Genomic DNA, 23,225 nt, shown 5'->3' on the forward strand with positions numbered 1-23,225 from the left:
TGTCATTTATTCATTGATTAATGGATATTGATCACTTCATACATTATTAAAATGAGTAATTTCTTTGTTTTATTTATTATTTAGTTTTTCTTCTTGTTTTATGAAGAAATAATTTCTTCTTTTGTTTTATGTTATTGTCTTATCATTCTTCTTTTTATCTTCTTATTTGATGTTTACTTGAATTTTAATGAACTTTATCTTTCTTTATTTTCTTATTTTATGAATGAGTATTTCATTATCATTATATTATTATGTATAATTTCATTTAATATTATTATCATCATTTATATCTTTTTCTTTTATTATTATTCTTTCATATTATTTTTCTTCATTCTTTCTATTATTATTTATTATAATTCTTATTAAATTACTTCATCATAACCATCCTAATAAGTATAAGAATAGATGCGTGAATTTGTATTAGTGTTTGTATGTATTTCTGGCTCACATTCTTCATTTCTCTTTTTTGTTAACTCATTAAAAAGAAGATTTTTCATATATAATGTCATACTATAACAGTAGTAAATAGTATAAAAATGCAGTGCAACACAACTTAACGCCTAACTACTACATTATTTTTGATTACGTATGGATTTTTTGCATTAAGATAAATTCAAAATTACCCTAATGTAAAAGTCTTGGAGAATTGCTTATAATAATAAGTAAGTTTTTACAAATTAATAAGTCGAGGAATAACTCAAGTCTTGCTAATAAAACTTATTTATAAATAACTAACATTTAAAATTATCAAATAGACATAAATTATAAAATCAAATTGATTATTTATATAACAATGATTGGTTATGGTTGTTTGACTTCAACAATATTTTTAATTTAAAAATGACTCTTAATAAATGAAGTTTTGTTAGTACTAAAAGATGTTAATATTAATTAATAGAAATTTTTTTGTATTAGGGTTATTCCTTTACATATCGTTATAGTTTATATTACTCATGGTTATGGTTTATATTTTTTACTTATTACAAATATTAAATAGGTAATATTGGAAGAAATTTGTCCTCAAAGTTTTTGAATTTATGACATATATTATTCTTCAAAACATGAGTCATTACTAAAAGTCATTTCAATTAAATATCACTCTGGTGTTATTATTTTTGTTTTTTTCCTTATTTTATATTAATTTAAATTCTTAAGTAGATACTATTTTGGAGATTATTTTGTTAAAAGATAATTTTAAAAGTAATTATTTTAAGTGTGTCGTAACTTAAGATTGTTTGATTTAACTAAATGAGTCTTTTACTAAAGTTCTCTCTCATATTATTCGGCAGTCGTAACCATAGCTGGAGTTTTTACTAATTTTACTAGCATAAAAATATCCGATCATATGACTATTTTAAGTTGTCCCCTAAAAAAAGATAAATGAATCTTCTTTTTTAGAATTATAGTATTTGGTTATGACTCAACAAATGTCATTCAACAAGTAAAACGCTTTAACTCTTGATTGGTGCTTTTATTGATAGACTGAGACATTTAAACCCTTCATCATTTATTATAAAATCTAAATGAATAACGAGCGTAACAGAATCCATAAAAAGAAAGAAACTAATCTTAAGACATTCACTGAAATAGTTCTTATTTTCTTGTTAGCTCAAAAAGGTTGGTCTTTTTATATTAAGAAGCCTCATAAAAAAACAGAAGACACTTGTCAATTTTTATTAATACACAATGGATTAAAAGAATCAAGAAGCTTATTCTTTCAAAATAACCAAACAATATCAAGAGAATCTAAGTCTAGAATCACTAAAACTTTACTTGATTGTTTATTAAAAGAAATGCAATATAGTAATTGTAAATACCATCTTGAATTAAACGTCAATACAACCAAAAAATATGGGAAAAATTATTTCCCAAAAATAGACCATATTTTTATTATTGATTCTAGAAGAAGAATTGATAGTAAGAAATTTCAAGGACTTTGTGAAGAGCTTCATTTTCTAATTCAAGAAGAATTAAATAAAGGAACAAACTATACAAAATTTGACTATATTTTATTTGAAGAATTAATAGAAAAACTAAAAAATGAAAATATAAAAGAGATTTGGAAAGAACTTATTCAATCAATGAATTATTAAGTAAATTTAATCATAATTACCACATACTTTAGGTTTAATATAATTCCAAATATCATTAGAATTTAAAATTAATAAATGTCCATGTTTACCAAGGTTAGTCACAGAATCAGTAAATATTTTACATGATTCTAATGAATTAATATTAACTAAATTATCTCCATCAGAATAATTAACGGTATAACCTTTTGTTAAGTCTTCCGTATCAAATTCTATAGAATAAGGAGTTTCTTTGCCATGAGAATAAACACAATCCATTTTAACTCCATTTGGAATAGTCCAATTCCATTTCTTATATAATGGTGTCATTTCAGTATCTAAAATATAGTCAGTTTTATCTTTTAACTCTGGAATTTGTTTATATACCTCTCTCAATTGTTTAGCAGTATAAGTTTTTCCATTACTTTTAATTCTAACAAGTATATCATCATTCCACTTCTCTTCATTTGGAGATAACGCTAACACTGACTCAATTGATCTAGAAAGATCTCGTGCATATTCTGCTTTGATTGGAAGTCCTAAATTTTCTCCAACTGTCATTTGTTTTGGAACTACCCCTGTTCCAATGAATGGAGCAGAAATTGCAATCCATTTTTGAATGTATTTATCACAAAAATCTTTTCCAAGATAATCAAATAATTTGTAAGATACAAAACCACCCATAGAATGAGAAATAATAACAACTTTCTTCCCACTATTCTTAAAGCCTTCATAAATAAGTCCTTTAACTCCTTCAAAGTATGTTTTTGGTAAATCAACTGTTCTCCAGTCATAAGAAGCTCCAAACATATCAATTTGGTCTTTATATCCTACACTTTTCAAATGTTCAATAATTTTATGAAATGAATTAGTAAAAGAACCAATTAAAAACACTGGGTCTAATTGGTCACATGCATAAGTTGATCCAAATTCTGGTATTCTTAAATCAATACCAGGAATAGTTTCTAGCTTATTGGTTTGATTATTCCATATTCCACTCAAATAATTGATATAACACTCACTCTTCCATGGAACTGCAATATCTACATTAACCCATGCCCTAAACCAATCTTTATTTTTCTCACACTTCCCTGATTTTGGCCATGGTTGAAAATCATCTGCAACATTTATTTTTGCTTCAATAATGGATGCCATCAAACCAGGAATTAACACAACTGGCGATCTACTATCACAAGTATCTTTTTTCAACTCTGACTTTTGAACTACTTTCCCCCATGTAATAGAAAGTAATAAATACAGGAAGAACATTTTAACTAACTTTTATTCTTTATCTTTAAATTCTTTTTTGAAGGAACTTCCTATTTGACTATCCAAAATGATTCAAATGATAGGCAAACTTTAAAAAAAGACATTCTTTTTTTTGGATTGCAATTTGTTATTATATAAAAACAAAATTCAATTTAACATTCTTTTTATTATAATTTCATTGATGAAGATAATAATGAATCAATATAATTGATTTTTTCTAAGATGCTAATTCGTTTTTGCAAGTCTTTCAATTGAGTTTCTTTTAATTCTAATTCTCGTTTCAATTCATTAAATGATGAATAATTATTCATTGAAGTACGAACTGGAGTTTGTTTGAAAGATGTTGTTTGAATCATTTTGAGATAATTCAAAAGAGGTTGCTGCATTAAATTAAAGATTTTATTAATTTTTGTTCTTAAATATTTCATTCATACTTGTCTATTCCTTTCGATTATAATCTCGAAAAATTCTTTTCATTTTTTATTTAAAAAGAACTTAAAAAGAATAAATTTGATGTTACTAGAACAATTTACTACAAGAATATCTCGATTACCTTATTCATCATATATCGTTAAATTAATTATTCTTTTATTCATCATTTCCATTCCACTCATTACTATACCCAAAATTTTTTATAAAATATTACCAATTCCAATATTAATAATAACACTTTTACCATTATTAACTTTTTCTTCAGTCAGTTATTTTATATTTCATATTGTATATTATATTTCTGTTCTTTTAAATTTGATTCTCCCTTATTCATTTAAATACTTCTTATATCACCAATTATTTAATGAACTAATTTATAACGTTCTTCTTTTCCAACGTTTATTTGCATTTAAAAATTCTTCTCATTCAATGCAATTATCAATTACTCATAACTTATTTGTTATTTCATCATTTTTAAGAATATTTGCAACTCTTACTATTGTTCTCTTACCATCTTATTATATGCTTATTTTCTTTTTCTATTCTTTTTCAATTCTTAGTCTTGTAGTTTCTTATTCACTAGAAATTACAACAACTCATTTAAAAAGATTATTTCTTTTATGGGGATTTAGTCTTTCAATTTTATTAATGATTTATGGTATTTATCATTCATTCCCGTTTAATAAAATTATTTTTTCAATCTTCAAGTATTGTTTATTAGTTCTTTCAAGTGTATTTGGTTCTTTATTATTGTATTATCTTCCAAATCAATATCTACATTCAAATGATAGTTCAGTCCCTTTCTTTGAATCAGAAACAAGTGATTTAAGTCTTTTAGTAAATGATGATTAAAGATTATTTAATGGATTTCTTTTTTTTTTTAGTTTCTATTAAAAAAAAGTATTAATTAAAAAAAAAAATGGATTTAAATTAATTGATACTTTGGAAGGTCCTTATATTTTAAAGGAAGGAACTCTTGACGTAAAGAAAGGGAATTAAGTAAATCAGCCTTATTTTGTTTAGAGACAATATCAGGTGATTTCATATCAGCAAGTTCATTCATAAGAAGGTTTCCACGTTCTTTAAATATTCTAATTTCATAGAAAGAATTTTTGATGTATAAGTTTTTAATGAAAATAATATCTGATTTTAATTGGTTTTTATGACAATTAGAACAGTCTCTACATAAAAATACTCCATATGTTGTATCTGCACAAACAATTTTATGATCTCCACAATCAGCACAAACAGAATTTGTAGGAATACTTAATACCATATCTAAATAATTGCTAAATTGTCCTCTTTCTGCAATGAAAAGTGGTGGTGGTGGATAACAAAAAACAATATCTTGTTTTGGTTGAAGAATTTTAAGTTCTATCAACTTATCTTTTGCAGAACGATAAAATGCATCACGGAAAACTGTAAGCCATTTCCATTTATCTTCACTTGATGGAGCAGTTACAAAAGTAGTTTTACCACTAATATTAATTTGAAATGCTGCTGGATTATTAATTGCAACAACAGCTTCAACAGACACTCCACTTAATATTACTTTCATATGCCAATTCGCTTTCTTTAAAGAGTCTTTTACTGAGTTATAAACAATAAGTTCTTCTCCATCAATAACACAATATCTATCTTTTTCTTCTTCATGATCATTATTTATTCTAACTGATCTTGGTGATCTAAACGATGAATTTAATCGTGGACTTAATAACACTTGTGTAGCTGCTACCTTTCTTGGTGTCTGCATTGGACTATTTTTTTTATCAATATTAGGACTTCCATCTAATCTTTTCTTAGTTAAATCAACATTTGTATTAAACGATACAATACCACCTACATATTTTTCAAACATTTTTAATGACATTTTAAGATAACCTTGATAAAAGATATCATCAACTTTATTTGATTTAACAGTTTCAGATTGTCTAATTGTGTTTAATCTTGACATAGCACTATTATGTTCTCTTGATAAAATATCATCAAATGCCATCATCCAATCTCCTTTTTCTTCTTCATTTTCTGCAATAAAAGTAAATATCATTTTTTTAGAAACAACACTAAAAGTATTATCTCCTTCACTATAAATACCTATTCCAAATAATGGAATAATATCTTTAATTTTAAGTTTATTTTTTTCTAATAAAGCATCAACATCTTTTACTTCTTGTTTTGCTCTATGAACAAGTAATACATCACTTAATAAGAAAATAATTAATGGTCCATATTCTTTACTTTGAATAGCTCCATATTTAACAAGTCTTCTTTTATCGTCATCCATTAAATCAAATTTTTTTATTTCTAAATGATGTTTAAATTTCATTAATAATTGTTTATTCTCTGATTCTCTTCTTCTTTCATTTAAATAATCTCCAATCTTTTTAATTTCATTCATTAAATCTTGAAGTCCTTTATATTCTTTGTGAGTTCTAGGAAGAACCTTTAATACTCCTCTAATAAATAATTCATATCGTGGAACTCGTTGAATTGGAAGAATTAAATATGAAAATATGTTTAAATTCTTTACTTCTTTTTGAAGACTTAATTTTTTTAGTAAATCCATAAATCTTTTATTCTTTGAATTTAAAGTAACAAAATAATCATTTGTTGTGTCATATGAATTAACATAAACAGTATAACATTTTAAAAAACCAGTAAACTTTTTAAATACTGAAGATACTCCTTCTCCATATACACAATTCTTTGACATATCATCAAGGTCTTTTAATAGAATTACATTATATTTAACAATCATTTCTAAATTTTTAAAACAATTTCTTATTGTTTTATCTTCTCTTTCTTCAAGTATTTTTTCAAGATAATATTCTTTTAATATTTTTAAATTATCAACATATTTATGTTCACTTTCAATTAATTCTTTTACTAAATTCTTTCGTTCTTTCATTCCTCGAATTTCTGGTAAATGTCGAGCATTTCTACATCTAATTTTTGTTTGTATTGCAACAATAGAATTAATGTGTTCTTGTGTTACACGTGCATCTAATGCTTTCATTTTTTCTTGTTGACGTTTTATTTCTTCATTATATTGATATGACACTATCAAACTACGTGCACATGATGTAACCATTTCATTATAATGTTCACAAACATATTCAACTAATTCTCCACCATCTCCTTCTTCATTAACAATATAATAATTTCCTTCTAACATAAATACACCTCTAAATACTTCTTCAATAGCTTCTTCTTTTTCAATTTCTGGTTCAGGACTAGTTAAAAGTGAAGTATCAACATCTTTTTGAGGTGAGTTTGAGTGTTCTATAATCATTTGTTCTTTCATTCTTTTTAACTCTTCTTTTTTCATTGTTCTTTCTTTTCTACTTTCTTCCATTTTTCTTAATTTTTCTTTTTCTTTTTCAATTTGTTGTCTTTTCTTTTCTCTACGTTCTTTTCTTTCAGAAGTAATTAATTCTGGTGTTACCTCTTTTGTTGGTGTTGGTGGTATTTCTGTTTTTGTTATTTGAGAGGGTTCTGGAAATATGAGTTCTTGTGAACCATTTATTTCTGGTTCTTTTTGTTTTTCTTCATTGGTTTCTTCTTGAATAATTGGTTTTAAATTAAGGGGTTTAACGTTATGTCTAATTGGTCGAGCTGTAATTTTAGGTTGAACTGACTCGTTATTTTCAACAAATGCACTAACAATAGGTTCATTTCTTACAACTTCAACTTTCTTTCCATCCTTTTTAACTGTAAAAGCTCTTCTTCTAAATGACTGATTCATTATTTCACTTTTATATATTGTGTCAGAAAGTTTTCTCATTGTACTCTTTTCTTTTTTCATTAAAAACCCAATTAACGCTATAATTTGTTTTTCATCACCTTTTTCTATCTTTTGAATATTTAACCCCTCTAATTTTCCAAAGTGCTTTTCTGCTAATTGTAATGCAGTTTGAAGTGGTGTATCTGTTTTAACATTAGTATGAGTAATTTGTTTCATAATAGCTAATAACGCATGTCCTTCTCTTATATCCTGTATTGAAGAAATGTACAACGAAGGATTAGTGATATGTTCATTGACCCAATCGATATACTTTTCCATCAAACTTGAGAGTTTTTAAGTTTTTAAATTAAGTTTTTTTTTTAATTTTTTTTCCAAAAAAAAAATTAAAATAAAATAATGAAAAGCAATTGAAACATTTTTAAATTACTTTCAACTTGAAGAATAAAGCTCTTTTTATTCATACAATTCTTTTTTTAAGTGTGGTTCTTTATTTTTAGTTCTATCTAAATAATAAAGTATAACTAAAAATACAATTTTGAGTAAATTCTTTCCTTAAAAATAAAACATAATTATTGTTAACTAATAAAAATTTTCATATTCTTTCCATTAAAAAAAAAAAATATTTTATTAAATAGTATTTTTTCCTTTTATTACATTTTTTCATTTCTCAGAAATGTCTAAACAAAACACAACATCCTAATTCATTAATAGGTTGTAATGTTTGTGTATCACCAAAAAATTCTACTTCTTGTGGTTTCCATTTTGAATTTGATTGGTGAGTTAATGCTGAGATTTGAAAAGTTACAGTTCCATAATCACAAATAACTTGTTGATGAAGAAGTGATTCAAAAACAGAACTTGAATCTTCTATTGAAAAAGTATTTAGCAAAAACCATTCATAAATTGGATTCAATGTAGGTAATTTTTGAATTTGAATTTTTAATGCTTGAAATTGTGGTAATAATGAAACTACTTTTTTTATATATTGTTCTAATAAAAGCGAAATTGGACGATAAACTACAATGGTTTCTTGTAGTTGTATTCTTTTAAAACAATCTATTTTATTATTTGTCATTTATTATAAAATATAAAATGAAATTAATAATACTAATAATAACACACAATCAGGATAAATGTGGCTTTGATAAAGTACTGTAGAAATATAATCTTCAAGAAATTGGTTGTACAATTTCTTTGACATTTTCTTTTTCCATTTCTTTTTTTTTTATTTTTTTTCCATTTCCTTTTTTTTTTTTTGAATAAACTGAATTGAAAAAATGATTTTATAATCCTATTTTTAAAAATAATATTCTTTATTTTTATAAAGAATGTTACTAAATATAGTAGAAACTAAAAACGAAAGAACTAACAGTAGAACTTGAGAACAACACAACACAAATCATCGACACGTCTTTTTAAAAGAAGGTTGTAGAAAAAGTCATTAAACTATTTAAAGGATTGTTTTTGAGGAACTTTTATCTAAAGAGAAAAGACAACCATGTTTAAGAAGATGACTTCAAAACTTAATGACGGACTTAAGAACGTCTCAAATGATCTTAAAGGAAAGCCTAAAGATGTAGTATGTGAACAAATTGAAAAAGATAAAAAAGATCTTCTTGCTTTAAGTGCTAAGATTAAGAAGGCTCAAGAAAAGTTTGAAAAATTAGGTAAAGATGCTAAAGAACAATATGATGAACATAAGAAGGCACTTAAGCTTTGTGCAGATGTTGTTACATGTGATCCAAATCCATTTAATGAATCTATTAAAATTATTGAAGAAAATGATGAAAAAGCAAAGAAATATGAAGAAAAATTACAAAAGAAAGTTATGAAACCATTGAAAATGTACTTAGAAGCAGTTACAGTCTTAGAAAAGAGAGTTAAGATTTTAGATGAAAGAGGTAAAGCAATGGAAAAGGCAGAACATGCTTATCATGATATGCTTAAGAAACCAGAAAATAAACAAGTTGGATTAAGTGATCTTAAAGTTAATTATACTAATGCTAGAGATTCTTGGGAATATTTAAGAGATGAACTTAGTGTTGATATTAAGAAAGTTCTTGATGAAATTACTTCTAACTTTGGTCAAATTTGTTCTGGCTTCATGAAGACATATTCTAAATATATGAAAAATACTCAAGAAGTTTGGGATAAACTTCATGATTATGCTAAAGAAATTAAAGTTGGAGATCTTGATAAAGAACCTGTGTATACTGCAACTGAACAATCAATGGTTGGTGAACCAAATGTCCAAGCTAGAAGAGAAAAGGAAATTGCTAATGGTACTTATGTTAAAGTTGAATAAACAAAAATAATTGAATTTCCTTACTTATTAAGTTAAATAGTTTAAATAATATTTTATTTAATACATTTATAAATATTAAATGGATTGAAAGGAATATTTCCTTTATTTTTCGCTTTACTTTTCTATTCTAAAGGTGTTATTAAATTCTATTTTTATCTTTTATAACACTCAGTTGTTTATAACCAATTTTTAATTTTTGTTTCATTTCTTTATATTAATTATTTTGTTATTTTCAAATGAACTGTTGCTAAATACAGTAACCAATTTTAACAAATCTTTCTGTTATTTTATTCATGAATTAAATAAGACTTACTCATTATGTTTTTTAAAAAAACTCAATTTTTTTAAATTGGTTTTTAAATTTCTTTTAATCACTTTAGTTCAAATAATACAAGAAACTTCTTCTTAGAATTTAATTAAAAATAATAATAAAAATACTTTAAAAATTTTATAACAATAATTCAATTTGAAAATAAAAAGAAACAATAATTTAAAGATAAAAAACGAAATAAATTCATTTTGCAATTAGTTGGTTCATGACATAAATAGTCATATTAACATCTAATTCCATTTGTGAATTAATATCTAATGTTCTTGTTCCTTTAGCTCTCATTTCAAGTAACTCTTCTAATTTAATATCAACATTTTCTGAAGCAATAGCTGGTAATTTAACTTGGACATTAAACACACCAACTTCTTCAGATGAAATAATAATTTTTGTCATTTTTCTCATTCCTTTTGGAATAACAGATGAAACAATAACACCCTTTTTAACCAAATCATTGTATGAATATTCTTTAGGTTTAAATAATTTACCTTCTGTTGTTTTCTTTCCTTTCTTTCCTTTTCCTTGGAAAACTCTTTGGACACAAGTTTGGCAATAATCTTTGTATGATGCTAAAACATCTTGAAGTTCTTTTTGTTTCTTTAATGTAGCTTTAATACTAACTTCAAGACGAGTTAATTCTTTTTGTTGTTGTTCTTTAATTTCAGCTCTATTAGCAATTTCTAATGCAACATCTTTAAGTAATGCCTTATATCCATCTTCTTTTGAAACTAAATTTTTCTCTTCAAGAGTTTTGATATTTTTTTTCACTTCTTCAATATTCTTTAAGGCTGTTTCATTATTCTTTTGTTTAGCAATTTTTTCTGTTTCTGTTAATACATCTTCAAGAGTAACGGGTTGTGCTTCAGAATTAGCAATAACTTTAAAGAATCCAAGCATTAAACTCTTAGTTCTATTATAAAGAGTTTGATCTTCATCCTCAAGTGATTGTGAAATATATTTTGGAGTAAGTGTAAGTGTAACAGTTTCATTAGAATTATATTGTTCAACATCACCTAATTCATCAATAATTCTATGTAAAGGATCTTCTTTATTTGGTGCAAGATCATCTAAATGGTCTCTAATTTCTGTATGGAACATAGAAATTTCTGTTGGTTCAATAAGAATAGTAGGTTTAACATCTTGAATTAATGCCATATATTTATCAATTTGCATTTTTTGTTCTGGTGGTTCTACATCAGTAAATTCTTTCAAGAAAACTTTAACAGCTTCACATCTTTCAGAAATCCAATCATTCATTGGAACCATCCATTTATTAGTATCATTTACTGGGAATGGACTTTGTTGTTGGAATAATTGTTGAAGAATCTTGTTAATCAACAAAATATTTTGAATAGCATCAAATCCTTGTTGTGTTTCATTTGATGATGATGCAATATAATTACCAACAAATCTATAGAACATGAAATAACCTGTATATGATAATAATTCTGCTTCGGTAGTATTAGGGAAAGCTTCCATTGAATTCTCATTAATAACTTTACATAAATATCTTAAACCATATGGATATTTATTAATTGCTGAAATAATAGTATCATAAAAGATATTACAACCTTCTTTTAATGATGTTACTCTTTCAGAAATGATTTTCTTAATTTCTGGTTCATCTTGAATTTTATCAACTGGAACATTTCTTAAATTAGATTTAACTCCAGTAGCTTGTTCAGTTTCATTGATTAATTCATCTAAAATTTTCTTTCCATCAAGATTTAATTTTCTATGACTTGGAAATTCTCTATTAAATCTTTGCATACATGGACCAAATACTTCATTTAAAAATGTTTTTCCTTGTGTTCTTTTGGTATAAGCAATAATCATTTGAGGAATAACTGATTGATCTTGAATAGCTGTCCAAAGAGATGTTAATGTAGACATTTGTTGTTCCAAAGCCAATTTAATAGCACTTAAAATCAAATAATCTTCTCTGTCTGACATAGCATTACCATACAATGTCAAAATAATTGAATCTACAATTTCTCTAACATCAGACTCAGTTTGTGAGATACAATTGATTAAACGAGCTACATAGACTGGGTCAGATTGAAGTAAATAAAACAAATTACCATATAATTGAAGTTTATCATTTGAAATGGTTTCTTTAACTTGTGCATTTTCAGCAACCTTCTTCTTCTTTTTCTTTTCTTTGGTTAATACAGCACCAGCATTTTGGACTAATAAAGTAATTCTCATTTCCATATCTTGAATGTCTTTTTCAAGTCCTGCATTCTTTCTAATTTCATTTAACAATGTTCTTCTAAGATCAGTAATTTTCAAGATGAAATCTTCGTCTTCTTCTTCTCCTTGATTTTTCAAAAGGTCAGAAATCTCTTTAGCAGTTAAATTACCTCTCTTAATACGGTCTTGATACATTTTTTGTTCAATAATTTTCTTTAATAATAATCTACTCTTTAATAATACTAATATAGTATTTTCATAGTCCTCAGTTGCCATTTCATATTGTGTCTTATCAGCAGCCAAAATCATTGAAGATGATAAAGGACCATCAACAGCTGAATTACGTTTCTTTTCCATTAATCTGTTAATTTTAAGATTGTAAAAACTCGTTTATAAGATCGACGTCTTGTGAACTGTTTTCCATTTATTCTCTATATTTGGTGTCAAAAACTTCTCAAAAATTAAATCATTATTTTATTTATCTTTTATTAAAAAAATACTTTTGTTAATAATTATTTTTAAGTTCACGGAAAAAAAGATTTGGAGATTTAAATACAAAAAGAGAATAATCTCAACAATATCAAAACAAAGATTTTTCTCTTTTTAATAACAAAATATTTTTAATAATTTTTATAAAACTAAAAAGAAACAATCAGATAGGAGCGAAAGATTTGTCCTCAATATTATTCGGAGACTCATTTCATCATCATATTATTTCTATTATTTTTAATTTTGTTTTATAGATATTAAAAAAAATAAAAAATGAAAAAAAATTATGGGTTTTATATAATATATTTATAGACTAATTATCTTATTAATTTGTCTCAATTTGAATAAAAAAAAATCAGAACTGTAATTTAACGTTAATTAGTAATTTTTAGTTCTCATGCAACTTCTTCTTATAATAATTGGATGGATATTTGCATTAATATTTTTATTTAATAATTCAATTAAAGAATATCCAATATTACGATCTTTAATAAAGTCACTTCCAATTATTTTTGACATTCTTTTTATTAGTATTCAATATTCCACATCATTTGAAGTTTATATGATTATTGGGTTAATATGGTGTTGTTTAGGTGATTTTGTATTAGAATATTCTTCTTCACAACTTTGTTTTCTTATAGGAACATTTTCTTTTATTGTTGCTCATTGCTTTAACTCATTAGGATTTTTTAGTAATTCTCCAGTTTGTTGTAAAATTCAAATATTTTTTTTTTGTATAGTTCGTTGAAATCATCGTTATAGGGTATTGATATTGGTTCTTTCATTATTCCATTTTTGTTGACTTGTGTTGTTTTTGTTTTTTTCTTATTATCAGTCTTTTCTTTTAAAATACAACTTCCTTTAAAAGTAGGTTGTTTGTTTTATGCTACAATTATTGTTACTGCATTTTATTCATCTTTACATTTCTTATTCAATTCAAATCAATACAACTTATTATCCCGTTTCCTTTGTTCAATAGGATACTTCTATTTTGTTCTTAGTGATTTAATTTTATTTCAAATGGTTTTTAATAAACCATCATCATTAAAGAGATTTTGGTGTATGATAACATATTACATTGCACAATCATTACTTTGTGTAGGAACAGTGATGACAATGAACGTTCAACCTTCGTTTTTAAGAAATATCAATTAATTCTTTTAATTGTTTGAAAATAATAGGTTCTAAACAAAATTTAATAAATTATTTTTAAAGAATGAGTCTCTAAATGAAATAAATAAATTGTTAAGTTATCGCTGATAATTTTTTTAAAATAAGATTTAAATCATTTTTGTCTGTTTAGGTTGTTTTTTTTCTTTCATTATTTTGAAGAAGAAGAACCAAATGCCCTGATTGTAATTTCAATAAACCATCTCAAAATTATCAGATGTCAGACGTTTTCTTACCTCAAGTCTCTAAAAGAGATAAAAGAAAGAATTCCATTTATTCTTTAAATGAACAGCTCCTTTCTGATACTAGTAAAACTCCTGACCCTTATTCAACAACTCCTTCTCAAGGAACATATCGTTATTCAAGTACAGATATACTCAATTTTTCAGTATTACCAGACGACTCATATACAGTATTTACAAGTTCTCATCGAGGAAATTCAAAAAAATCACAAGAAGAAGAGATGCGTAAATTTTTATTTAATTTTCCATCTCTATTATTAAATTCTTATTGTAATGCAGTTTGTGTTTTTTTAATATTATTTAAAACATTCAATTTAACCAAAATAAAAGTATTTAATGATTTAAATGAAATTTTATTTTTATTTCTTTTTAAACTAATGCTTTTTTAGTTAATAAAAAATGATGGAAATCCTTACCATATTAAAGTATTATTAGAGTTTTATTCATCTCGAGGAAAACTTATTGACCTTTTAACTAATTTAGCATATGATGAAATTGATAGCTGTAATATAAATAATCAAATATTTCGAGGAAATACATTGTTTACTAAAATTTATGCTGAGTATTTACGTCGTTATTGTTCTGAATTTCTTGCTTCTTCAACATTACAGTTTATAGAATTATTAAAATCTAATAAACGTTATCTTGATGGATTTTCTTTACCAAAAGAAAGTGAAGAATATCGTTCATGTTTTAGAGAAGGAATGAGGCATTATGTTAAATTAGTAGAACAATCAAAAAAACTTTTTCCTGCTCATCTTCGTGAAATAATAAAAAACATCTTTTTTAAAATAAAGTCAAATAGAGGAGAACAACAAGCAATAAGAACAATTTCTACATTATTATATCTTCGATATTTATTTATTCCCTTTGCTACTTATCCATCATTATTAGTTGAAATTCAAAAAGTCGTTAATGAAACAACTAAACGAGACCATTTAATTCTTTATTCTCCAGTACCTAGAGAAAAACAATTTTGTTCAGAATTTATTCATTTTATAGAAAGAACATTAGTCAGTGTTATAACTGGTCCTACTTCTTTTAGTACATCAATAAGAGGTATTAGTGCTTTAAACCAAGAAAAAAGTTTGGTTAGTTTAGTTAGTGTTATTCGTCAAGAAATGAGAGTAATAAGTAAGTTTTATCCAAATGACTTTGATGAAGTATTTCAAGTCGTTAAAGGAAAAACAAATACAAATGCAAGTTGTAGTGTTTGTTATATTACTGATGAATTTACTGGTTGGATGACTGAAAGAGAAAAAGCATTAGTAAAAGAAAATTCTGAAATTATAAAACAAATCCAAATCATTCAAAAACAAAATGAAAAACTAAGATCTCAAATACTTTCTTTGAAAGAAAAGTTTATTTAATTTATAAATTGTTTTAACTCATTATTCTTCCTTTATAACATTTTAAATTTTATCTTTATTATTTGTTAGTAAAGAAATTAACAAAATGAACGAAATTCTTAGATTGAGCATTACCGTTTTCCTTTACTCATCTTTAGTAAGTTCATTTATAAATTGAAGTAACATCCCTCCATCTTCTAAAATATTAGAAATAACATCAATAACAAATACATCTTCTTCATTAGTTTTAGGTGGTGCAAGACAATATTCTGGATAATTTAAAATAACAGTAATTATTGGAATGTTTGGATAAACAATTTTTAATGCTTCTAAGTCACTTTGATAATCACATTCTTCTTTTTCATAAATGTAATATAATACAATTTTATCTGGAGTTATACAACTTCCATACCCATTCCAAAAATCAGTAAATTTATAATGTGGTACTTTCTTTCCTAATTGTTGTATTCTTCTTCCTTGGAATTGTGTTGGTAATGATGAATATACAAAAACAGTTTTGGGTTTTTTTATTACTTTAGGTTGACTAACTGACACCTCTTTTACTTTGTCTTGAATTTCTTTGATAAGTTCAGCATTGTCTTTATCTATTTTATCTGAAGAAGATGTTGATGATGAATGAGATATCTCTTCTTCATCTTCTTTTTCTTCATTTCCAATTAATGTGAGTTGATAATTATTATCTTTTATTTCATCAGTATATTCAAATGTACCATCTAAAAGAATATCAGATTCATTTCCAATATAATGATATAATTTAACGATTCTTGGCCATATCTCCATTTGGTTTTCTAAATTTAATTCAATTTTATTTTGATTATATTCAATATAAACTTTATCTTTTTCTTTTGTAATTTCTGCTAACTCAATTATTTGACCTAAGATATTAAATGATATATTTTGAATACTACAATGATAAATTCCTTCAAATGGCTCCTTTCCAATAATAACATTGATAACAATTTCATTTGTTTGTTGTTGACAAATAACAAGACATTTTTTTTCTTTTTTATTTTCCTTTATTACTTGACAAATTTCAATAACATCTTCAGTACATGTTATAACTCTTGGAATTTTACTTTTCTTTTCTTTTTTTTCATTTGAATCAATTATTTGATTTTTTTCTTCTTTAAGTTCTTTAATTTCTGCTTCATTTTTGATTTGATTCTCCTCAACTGTATTTATAGTTTCTTGCAATTCTCTAATTAATTCATTAAGTACTTTTAATTCATTTTGTTGTTTACTCGCTTCAATACTATTTTCATTTTTCATTTTTTCTTCTTTCAATTCATTGATTTTTTCATTTAGTTCTTCATTTTTCTTATTGACTTCATTTATATTATCATTTATTTCATTAATATCCATTTTGTTAATTTTCTTTTCTACTTCTTCAACTCTTTTCTTTAAATTTTCTAATTCTTCTTTGAAATTACATTTTATTTCTAATTCTTCTATTCGTTTTTGAATATCTTCATATTCTTTTTTTGAAATTATTATTTTATCTTCTTCATTGGTATTATCTGATGGTTTTAAACTTTTTAAAATATCAATAATTTCTTCGTTTCTTTCATTTAATTTTTTAATCTCTTCTTCTTTTTGTTCTTTCCAAATGATAAGTTCTTGTTGTTCTTCATACCACTCTTCTTTTTCTTTTAATAACTTTTCATTTAACTCTTTTATTTCATTAATTTCCTTTTGTAATTCTTTTTCTTTTTCATCACTTTCAACTATTTTTTTTGCCCAATATTCTTGCATTTTGTCAAAGTTATTTTCTATAACTTCTATTTTTGTTTCTAAAAAATCTTTTTTCAGTTCTTCTTTACAAGTTGTTGTGAGTTCTCTTGAATTTTCTACAAATGATGTCTCTTTAATTTGTTGTTTTTTCCTTTTTTCAATATCAATACCTTTTGTTTTTTTAAGAAGAATTTGCATAATTCCTCCACCATATTCAAATGAAACAAGACATCCATTTTCTTCAGTTTCTTTACAACTAATAATTTGAGTTAATTTATTTAATCCTTCTAATGCAGAAAAAACTTTCATTGAGCCTTGGTATTCATTCATAAATCCATCCTTTGTATTTTTGTATGACATAATAACAAATAAATCATCTAATAATGACCCACTTTTCTTTGAGATACTAAACTGAATAATATATTCATATTGCCCTACTCCAAATCTTAATTTCTTTTCAGTTAATCTTTCTAATTCCATTGAAAATAAATTCATAAGTTCAAACTCAAATATTTTCAATAGTTTTATAAATTAATTTTTTATCTATTTATTTTCTGAATAATCTTTATTATTCTTATTAAATTCATAATAAATATAAATGAATAACAATAAGTTATATACAAGAAAGAATAACATGTAAATGTGAAAAAGGAGAATATTCAGAAATACTCAAGAAGTATGAAGGTAAAAGAAAAGAAGATATAACAATCAACAAGGGGTATATTCAATCAAAAAAAGTAATTAATTAAGTGTTAATAGATTTTTCATCTATTCTTCCTAGTTTAGCCGAGATTAATCCCTTCGCTGTTTAAAAAAGAGTAATCTCTTTGTTGAACCTATCATTTAGGTTTGTATTGGAAATTGAGGAAAGCATTTCTTTCTTTTATTTCTTCTTATTAAGGTTTTTCAAACTGCTTCTGCTTATTTCTTCTTTTTAAGCCTTTGTTTGTTTTCTACCTTAATTTTAAGGAATTTCATTTTTCTTATTTTATGAATGGGAGAAGGAATCAATCATTTCATTAGTACTATATTATTATGTTTAATTTTCTTTTAGTCATACCCACACTTCAGTAGATTCTTATATTACATCCATGTAATATTCTACTGTATTCTCTTGCTGCACCCTTTGCAGCATTCCCTAATACATTCCTAATTCAAAGGCACCGTCATAACCAGATAATAACTGGGAGAGTCGAAGAATGAATTTGTACTAGGGTTTATGTGTGGTGTTTCAGACGTGCCACCTTCAATCCATCTCAGTAAATGGATTAATAAATAAAGTATTAGACTAATCAAAGAATTAAAAATTGACATTGACATCATCAAAGAAATTAAAAACCTTGTAACAAAGAACATGATGGATGGCATTGAATACTACAGAGATCACAACCAAACATACTCTGTAGACTGCTAGAAGAAGATGAAGAGACGGGATTAGTCTCCCCTAATTCAGGAACAACAGAAACTAGTTCTATTAATACTTAATTAATTGCTTTTTATTTTCCATTATTAATTGATCAGCTTCTTTTCTTTGAAAGTAGTAATTAATGTTTGAACATTTTTCTATTTTCATTTCTTTTACTTTATTGATGAGAGTGTTAAGGTATTCTTCATCAGTTTCAGTAGAGTTATTCTTTATTATGATGTTTTTTATTATTGATTTACACTCTACTCTTCATTCTATTATATCATTTACTTTCACTTTAATGTATTGTTTAGTGCTTTCTTTTATTTTATGTGATATTTTAATATATTTAATATATTCATTTTCATTATTTACATTGATGTTTATCATTTTTATTATACTTTCTATTTGTTCCCATCTTAATTTCTTATATAATTTATTATTTAACCAATTATTTGCAAAACAATACATCAATTCAATTTCTATTTCTTTAATATATTGTATTTTCATTATGTTTTATTTGTTATTTATTATTCTTGTAATTTTACATCTTTCATTCATTTCTTTAATTATGTTTTTGTTTTTAATTCCTTCTTCAATTATTTTAATGTATTTTCTTCAAAGTCTTTCGTCTTTTCGTTAAATTCTTCTTTAGTTTTTTTTCAATTATATTCTTTCTCTTTCTTGTTCATTTTTATTATTACTTCTTTTAATTCATTATCATTCCATTGATGTGTTATTATTTCTTCCTCCATTATTCTATTAATTATTCTATTAATTTCATTCTTTATTTTAAATGTCTTCTTTAATACTTCTTTATATTCATTAATATTATTTACTTTAATTTCAAATTCTTGTATTAATCTTTCCATTGTTTCTTCTTTAATCTGACTCTTAATTTTCTTTCAAATAATTTCAAAACAAAACATTTATAAAGTGTTAAAATTTCTTCTTCTCTATCTGTTTGCTTCATTTATTTTTATTTTTATTTTTTGTTTATCTAATTTAAATGTTTTGATCCTCTTATGCTGAATATCCATTTATTCAATGGATTTCTGCATTAATTTTCTTTTTTTGGAATACTATCTTCACTTAATGATATTTCATCAACTACTACCACATTGGGGAGGGGTTATTTACAATTTGTGTTTCAGACGAGTCTGTTATATTGTCATTTTACCTCATATTTCTTCTTTTCTTCCTGTGTGTTTTTATTTTCTAATTTAGATAATTTATCTTCCATGAAGAATAGTTGTTGTGTTAAATTGTTTACTTCAAACCTTTTCCATTCAGATTCAGCATGGAATGTAAATATTTTTATCACATTCTTATTTTGTGTTTATCTCCTTCTCATGCATCTTCTTTAATGCCATAATTTCTTTTGTTAATTTATTAATGGTTTATTCTTTTACTTGTATTTCCTTTTCCATTTCTTCATTCTCTTTCATATTCTCCTCTATTCTTTTTTCGAATTCTTCTACTCATTTCTTCTTTTCATTGTTTTATTCTTCCTCTTCGTTAATATTCTTCTCTTCTTTATTAAATTCTTTATCATCTTTATCATCATTTTCAATACTCATTACATAGTTATTATATGTTTTATTATCATTTATTTCTATTAGATTGAATTGTTTATTATATTCTTCAATCCTTCATATTATTAATAGTTTCTTCTTCAATTCTATTTATTTTTGTTTTTCTCATGTAAGAAATTACCATCTTCTACATATTGCTGATGATGTATATTCTTTGATATTGGTTTTCTTAATCTCTTCTATTTCTTGTGGTGTACATATTTTAATTTCTTCTTCAAAGAGTTTTTTCCAACATGATTTTGTATTTCTATCATTTCATTTATTGTTATTTTTGTTTCTAATTTTGGTAGTATTTGTATCTTCTTTGTGTGTTATTATGATATTTATTTCTATTGAAATTATTGTTGAAATGCTTATTATGCTTATGAATGAAATGATGAGTGAACTGAGTCATATCATCAATGTTATGGGAGTTATGATGATAATTAATAATATTGCAGTTGTTAATGAGATGAACAAAGTATTTCTGATAATACAAATAATAAATATTTTCACTCATTTTTCTATCATTTATATTTCTTGGTTGATGTGAAATTCTTCTTCTTTGGTTATTTGTTTTCATATATTTTTGTGGTTTCTCACTATGTTGCGCCTTCTTTTTGCCACATTCTCTATTATAAACAAATAAAGGACAAATAAAGAAAATAAATAAGAAAGAATGGTTCTTTGTTATATTTTCAAATTAATAAATAACTAATATTAATAAATTAATAAAATGAATATTAATGAGAATAATTCTATTTAAACAAAATGAAATAAAAATAATGATAAATAATTAATATTTTGTTGAATAAAATATTATTTAATATTCATATTTCTTACATTAAGTATTTCATTTATTATTTATTTCATTTAAATTATTATTTATTTAAAATATAAACTAACATATCATATATTAATTTATTCATTGTTTTTAATTACTTCATCAAATTATATTTCAGAAATAGAATCATATCGTCTTTCTAATATTGTTCAAACATTATACATACTTATTGTTATTTAAAATATTTCTTCTTTATGATGAATAGTTCTAACAAATTATTTTATAGTTCTTCTTGGTCAATAAATTCAATGTCTTTTTTACAAATACAAATGACTTGGTAAATTTGTGTTCTATTTATTTTATTTTACTTCTTGTTATTTTTATGAAGAATAATTTATTTAGTTTTAGTTCTTTCAATTTCCAAATCACAATAGTTAATTTCTTCTATATATTTCATTCTTTTATTTCTTTGGTCATTCTTTTCTTGTTTAATGTTTCTATCTTTTTTATCTTTTTCTTCAATAATGCTATGATAAACCGTGTCTCTTTTTGCACTTCTTCTACATTAATTGATGGCAATGATATTATACATATATCATTCTTACAATTTCATTTTATCATTGTGTATTATCATAACAAGATGAATCTTTTGAATCAACAAAACACGTTGGAAATGAATATTTTACAGTTATTCCAATAAAAATTCCAACACTTTTGTCATTATTTATCTACTTTTGTTTTCTTCATGAATATCTTTATGAATAGAATAATAATATTTAATTAACATGATACAATCATGTCTTCAAATGTTTGATACTGGAAAATATTCTATATTATTTTATTATTTTATGAAAACATTGGTTGAAATTCAAAACAATATCAATTATTTAAAGTTCTTTTTTATATTTTTATATAATCAACTATTTATTCAGATACATTTTTCATTCTTTCTTTATCTTGTAATACAGATGTATTAATAACAAATATATCTCATTTATTTCTTTCTCATTATGTTCATTTTGTTTATGATCTTGCATTATTATTTTCTTTCAGAACATTTTTCTTCATTTTGAATTTACAAAATATATTTTCAATCACTTATATTTCAAAGGATAAATAATTTAATTTATTTATATTCATTGATTGTTTTTAGTTGATAGTTGTTTAAATAATAATTAAACATGATAATTATTTATCAATTTGATGAATTGAAGTTATTTATTGTTAAAAAAACATTTCATATTCATTTGAAATAAATATCTTCAATTCTTCATTTTTAAAATTTTCTTCACATTATTTTATTTAAATGAAAAACAACAAAATATTTTAAAAAATATAATATTTTAACGAATGTTACATAAACACCATTTTAAATCTTTTATTATAAGATAATTTTCTATTAATACTGTTTTTATTTAATTTTACATAAAAATGTATTTTTGAATTAAAAGGAATAAGAAAATATTTAAAAACAAATGAATAAATTTATCTATAATTTAACACGACAGTTTGTTTTTGTTTATTGGTTTGAAATTCAAACATATTAAATAAATAATTTTGTAATGTTATGATTGAATTAAAAAAAAATGAATAAATAATTTTACATATTTTTAAAATATATTTATTATTATAATTTTTAATTTCCATTAAACAATTATTTTTTATTTAGTCACAATGATTATATTTTTATTTATTCATAAATAATCAATTAGAATGTTTGATGATAATATCGTTAAATAATCAAAAAAAAAAAAATAATGAATATAATTAAATTATTTGTTATTTCATCTTCAATAAACAAAAAGAAAGTATTAGTATTATTGATATTTTCTCATATTAAATATTTTATTATTTTAATGATGATTATTTCTTTTATTATGTTGTTATTTAATGTAATTTTATTATTTTGTTTATTGATTTTCATTTCATTTGTTTGATTCCTTGTGTATTTATAATAATTATATCATTTCTATTCTCTTTTATTGCTTTTTCTTATTTTATCTTGTTTATCATTTATTATCTTTATTAAATTAATTGATTGAAATGATGTTGGTAAAACATGAAAATTCAAATCACAAAAGATGAAATGATAAAAATAAAACAGAATAAATATAATAAA

General features: G+C 23.9%; 9 protein-coding genes across 9 annotated transcripts, besides 6 other annotated features; 4 read left to right on the top strand and 5 right to left on the bottom strand.

Moving 5' to 3' along the window:
* Positions 1 to 1,523: 1,523 nt before the first annotated feature.
* On the top strand, positions 1,524 to 2,093 carry EHI_035740 (uncharacterized protein; the record flags this gene model as incomplete). The annotated part of the gene is made up of 1 exon (XM_001913523.1): positions 1,524 to 2,093. The coding sequence occupies one exon, from the start codon at positions 1,524 to 1,526 to the stop codon at positions 2,091 to 2,093; it is 570 nt and encodes a 189-aa protein (XP_001913558.1).
* Positions 2,094 to 2,099: 6 nt separating this feature from the next.
* EHI_035750 (lecithin:cholesterol acyltransferase domain-containing protein) lies at positions 2,100 to 3,338 on the bottom strand (the record flags this gene model as incomplete). The annotated part of the gene is made up of 1 exon (XM_651057.1): positions 2,100 to 3,338. The coding sequence occupies one exon, from the start codon at positions 3,336 to 3,338 to the stop codon at positions 2,100 to 2,102; it is 1,239 nt and encodes a 412-aa protein (XP_656149.1).
* A 522-nt stretch (positions 3,339 to 3,860) lies between these two features.
* Positions 3,861 to 4,631, top strand: EHI_035760 (uncharacterized protein). Its single transcript, XM_651058.2, has one exon. The coding sequence runs from the start codon at positions 4,200 to 4,202 to the stop codon at positions 4,620 to 4,622; it is 423 nt and encodes a 140-aa protein (XP_656150.2). The 5' UTR covers positions 3,861 to 4,199; the 3' UTR covers positions 4,623 to 4,631.
* A 64-nt stretch (positions 4,632 to 4,695) lies between these two features.
* Positions 4,696 to 7,833, bottom strand: EHI_035770 (protein with RhoGEF and ArfGAP domains; the record flags this gene model as incomplete). The annotated part of the gene is made up of 1 exon (XM_651059.1): positions 4,696 to 7,833. The coding sequence occupies one exon, from the start codon at positions 7,831 to 7,833 to the stop codon at positions 4,696 to 4,698; it is 3,138 nt and encodes a 1,045-aa protein (XP_656151.1).
* A 349-nt stretch (positions 7,834 to 8,182) lies between these two features.
* EHI_035780 (uncharacterized protein) lies at positions 8,183 to 8,716 on the bottom strand (the record flags this gene model as incomplete). Its single annotated transcript, XM_651060.2, has 2 exons — positions 8,183 to 8,571; positions 8,638 to 8,716. 2 exons carry the CDS (start codon positions 8,714 to 8,716, stop codon positions 8,183 to 8,185), a joined length of 468 nt encoding a protein of 155 aa, XP_656152.2.
* Positions 8,717 to 9,025: 309 nt separating this feature from the next.
* Positions 9,026 to 9,820, top strand: EHI_035790 (uncharacterized protein; the record flags this gene model as incomplete). Its single annotated transcript, XM_651061.2, has 1 exon — positions 9,026 to 9,820. One exon carries the CDS (start codon positions 9,026 to 9,028, stop codon positions 9,818 to 9,820), a length of 795 nt encoding a protein of 264 aa, XP_656153.2.
* Positions 9,821 to 10,314: 494 nt separating this feature from the next.
* On the bottom strand, positions 10,315 to 12,698 carry EHI_035800 (Ras GTPase activating protein, putative; the record flags this gene model as incomplete). The annotated part of the gene is made up of 1 exon (XM_651062.2): positions 10,315 to 12,698. One exon carries the CDS (start codon positions 12,696 to 12,698, stop codon positions 10,335 to 10,337), a length of 2,364 nt encoding a protein of 787 aa, XP_656154.1. The 3' UTR covers positions 10,315 to 10,334.
* Positions 12,699 to 14,217: 1,519 nt separating this feature from the next.
* EHI_035810 (uncharacterized protein) lies at positions 14,218 to 15,612 on the top strand (the record flags this gene model as incomplete). Its single annotated transcript, XM_651063.1, has 2 exons — positions 14,218 to 14,520; positions 14,632 to 15,612. The coding sequence occupies 2 exons, from the start codon at positions 14,218 to 14,220 to the stop codon at positions 15,610 to 15,612; spliced, it is 1,284 nt and encodes a 427-aa protein (XP_656155.1).
* Positions 15,613 to 15,735: 123 nt separating this feature from the next.
* Positions 15,736 to 17,838, bottom strand: EHI_035820 (uncharacterized protein; the record flags this gene model as incomplete). Its single annotated transcript, XM_651064.2, has 1 exon — positions 15,736 to 17,838. The coding sequence occupies one exon, from the start codon at positions 17,836 to 17,838 to the stop codon at positions 15,736 to 15,738; it is 2,103 nt and encodes a 700-aa protein (XP_656156.2).
* A 90-nt stretch (positions 17,839 to 17,928) lies between these two features.
* Positions 17,929 to 18,080: a repeat region.
* Positions 18,076 to 18,590: a repeat region.
* A 6-nt stretch (positions 18,591 to 18,596) lies between these two features.
* Positions 18,597 to 18,842: a repeat region.
* Positions 18,840 to 19,254: a repeat region.
* Positions 19,247 to 19,431: a repeat region.
* Positions 19,373 to 20,937: a repeat region.
* Positions 20,938 to 23,225: the final 2,288 nt, after the last annotated feature.

Source organism: Entamoeba histolytica, genomic scaffold (assembly GCF_000208925.1).
Source record: "Entamoeba histolytica HM-1:IMSS scf_1104750516811 genomic scaffold, whole genome shotgun sequence".
Taxonomy (NCBI): domain Eukaryota; phylum Evosea; order Mastigamoebida; family Endamoebidae; genus Entamoeba; species Entamoeba histolytica.

Excerpts from the sequence above, each read along its gene's own strand:
- EHI_035760 (XM_651058.2), top strand. The coding sequence starts at position 4,200 with ATGCAATTATCAATTACTCATAACTTATTTGTTATTTCATCATTTTTA.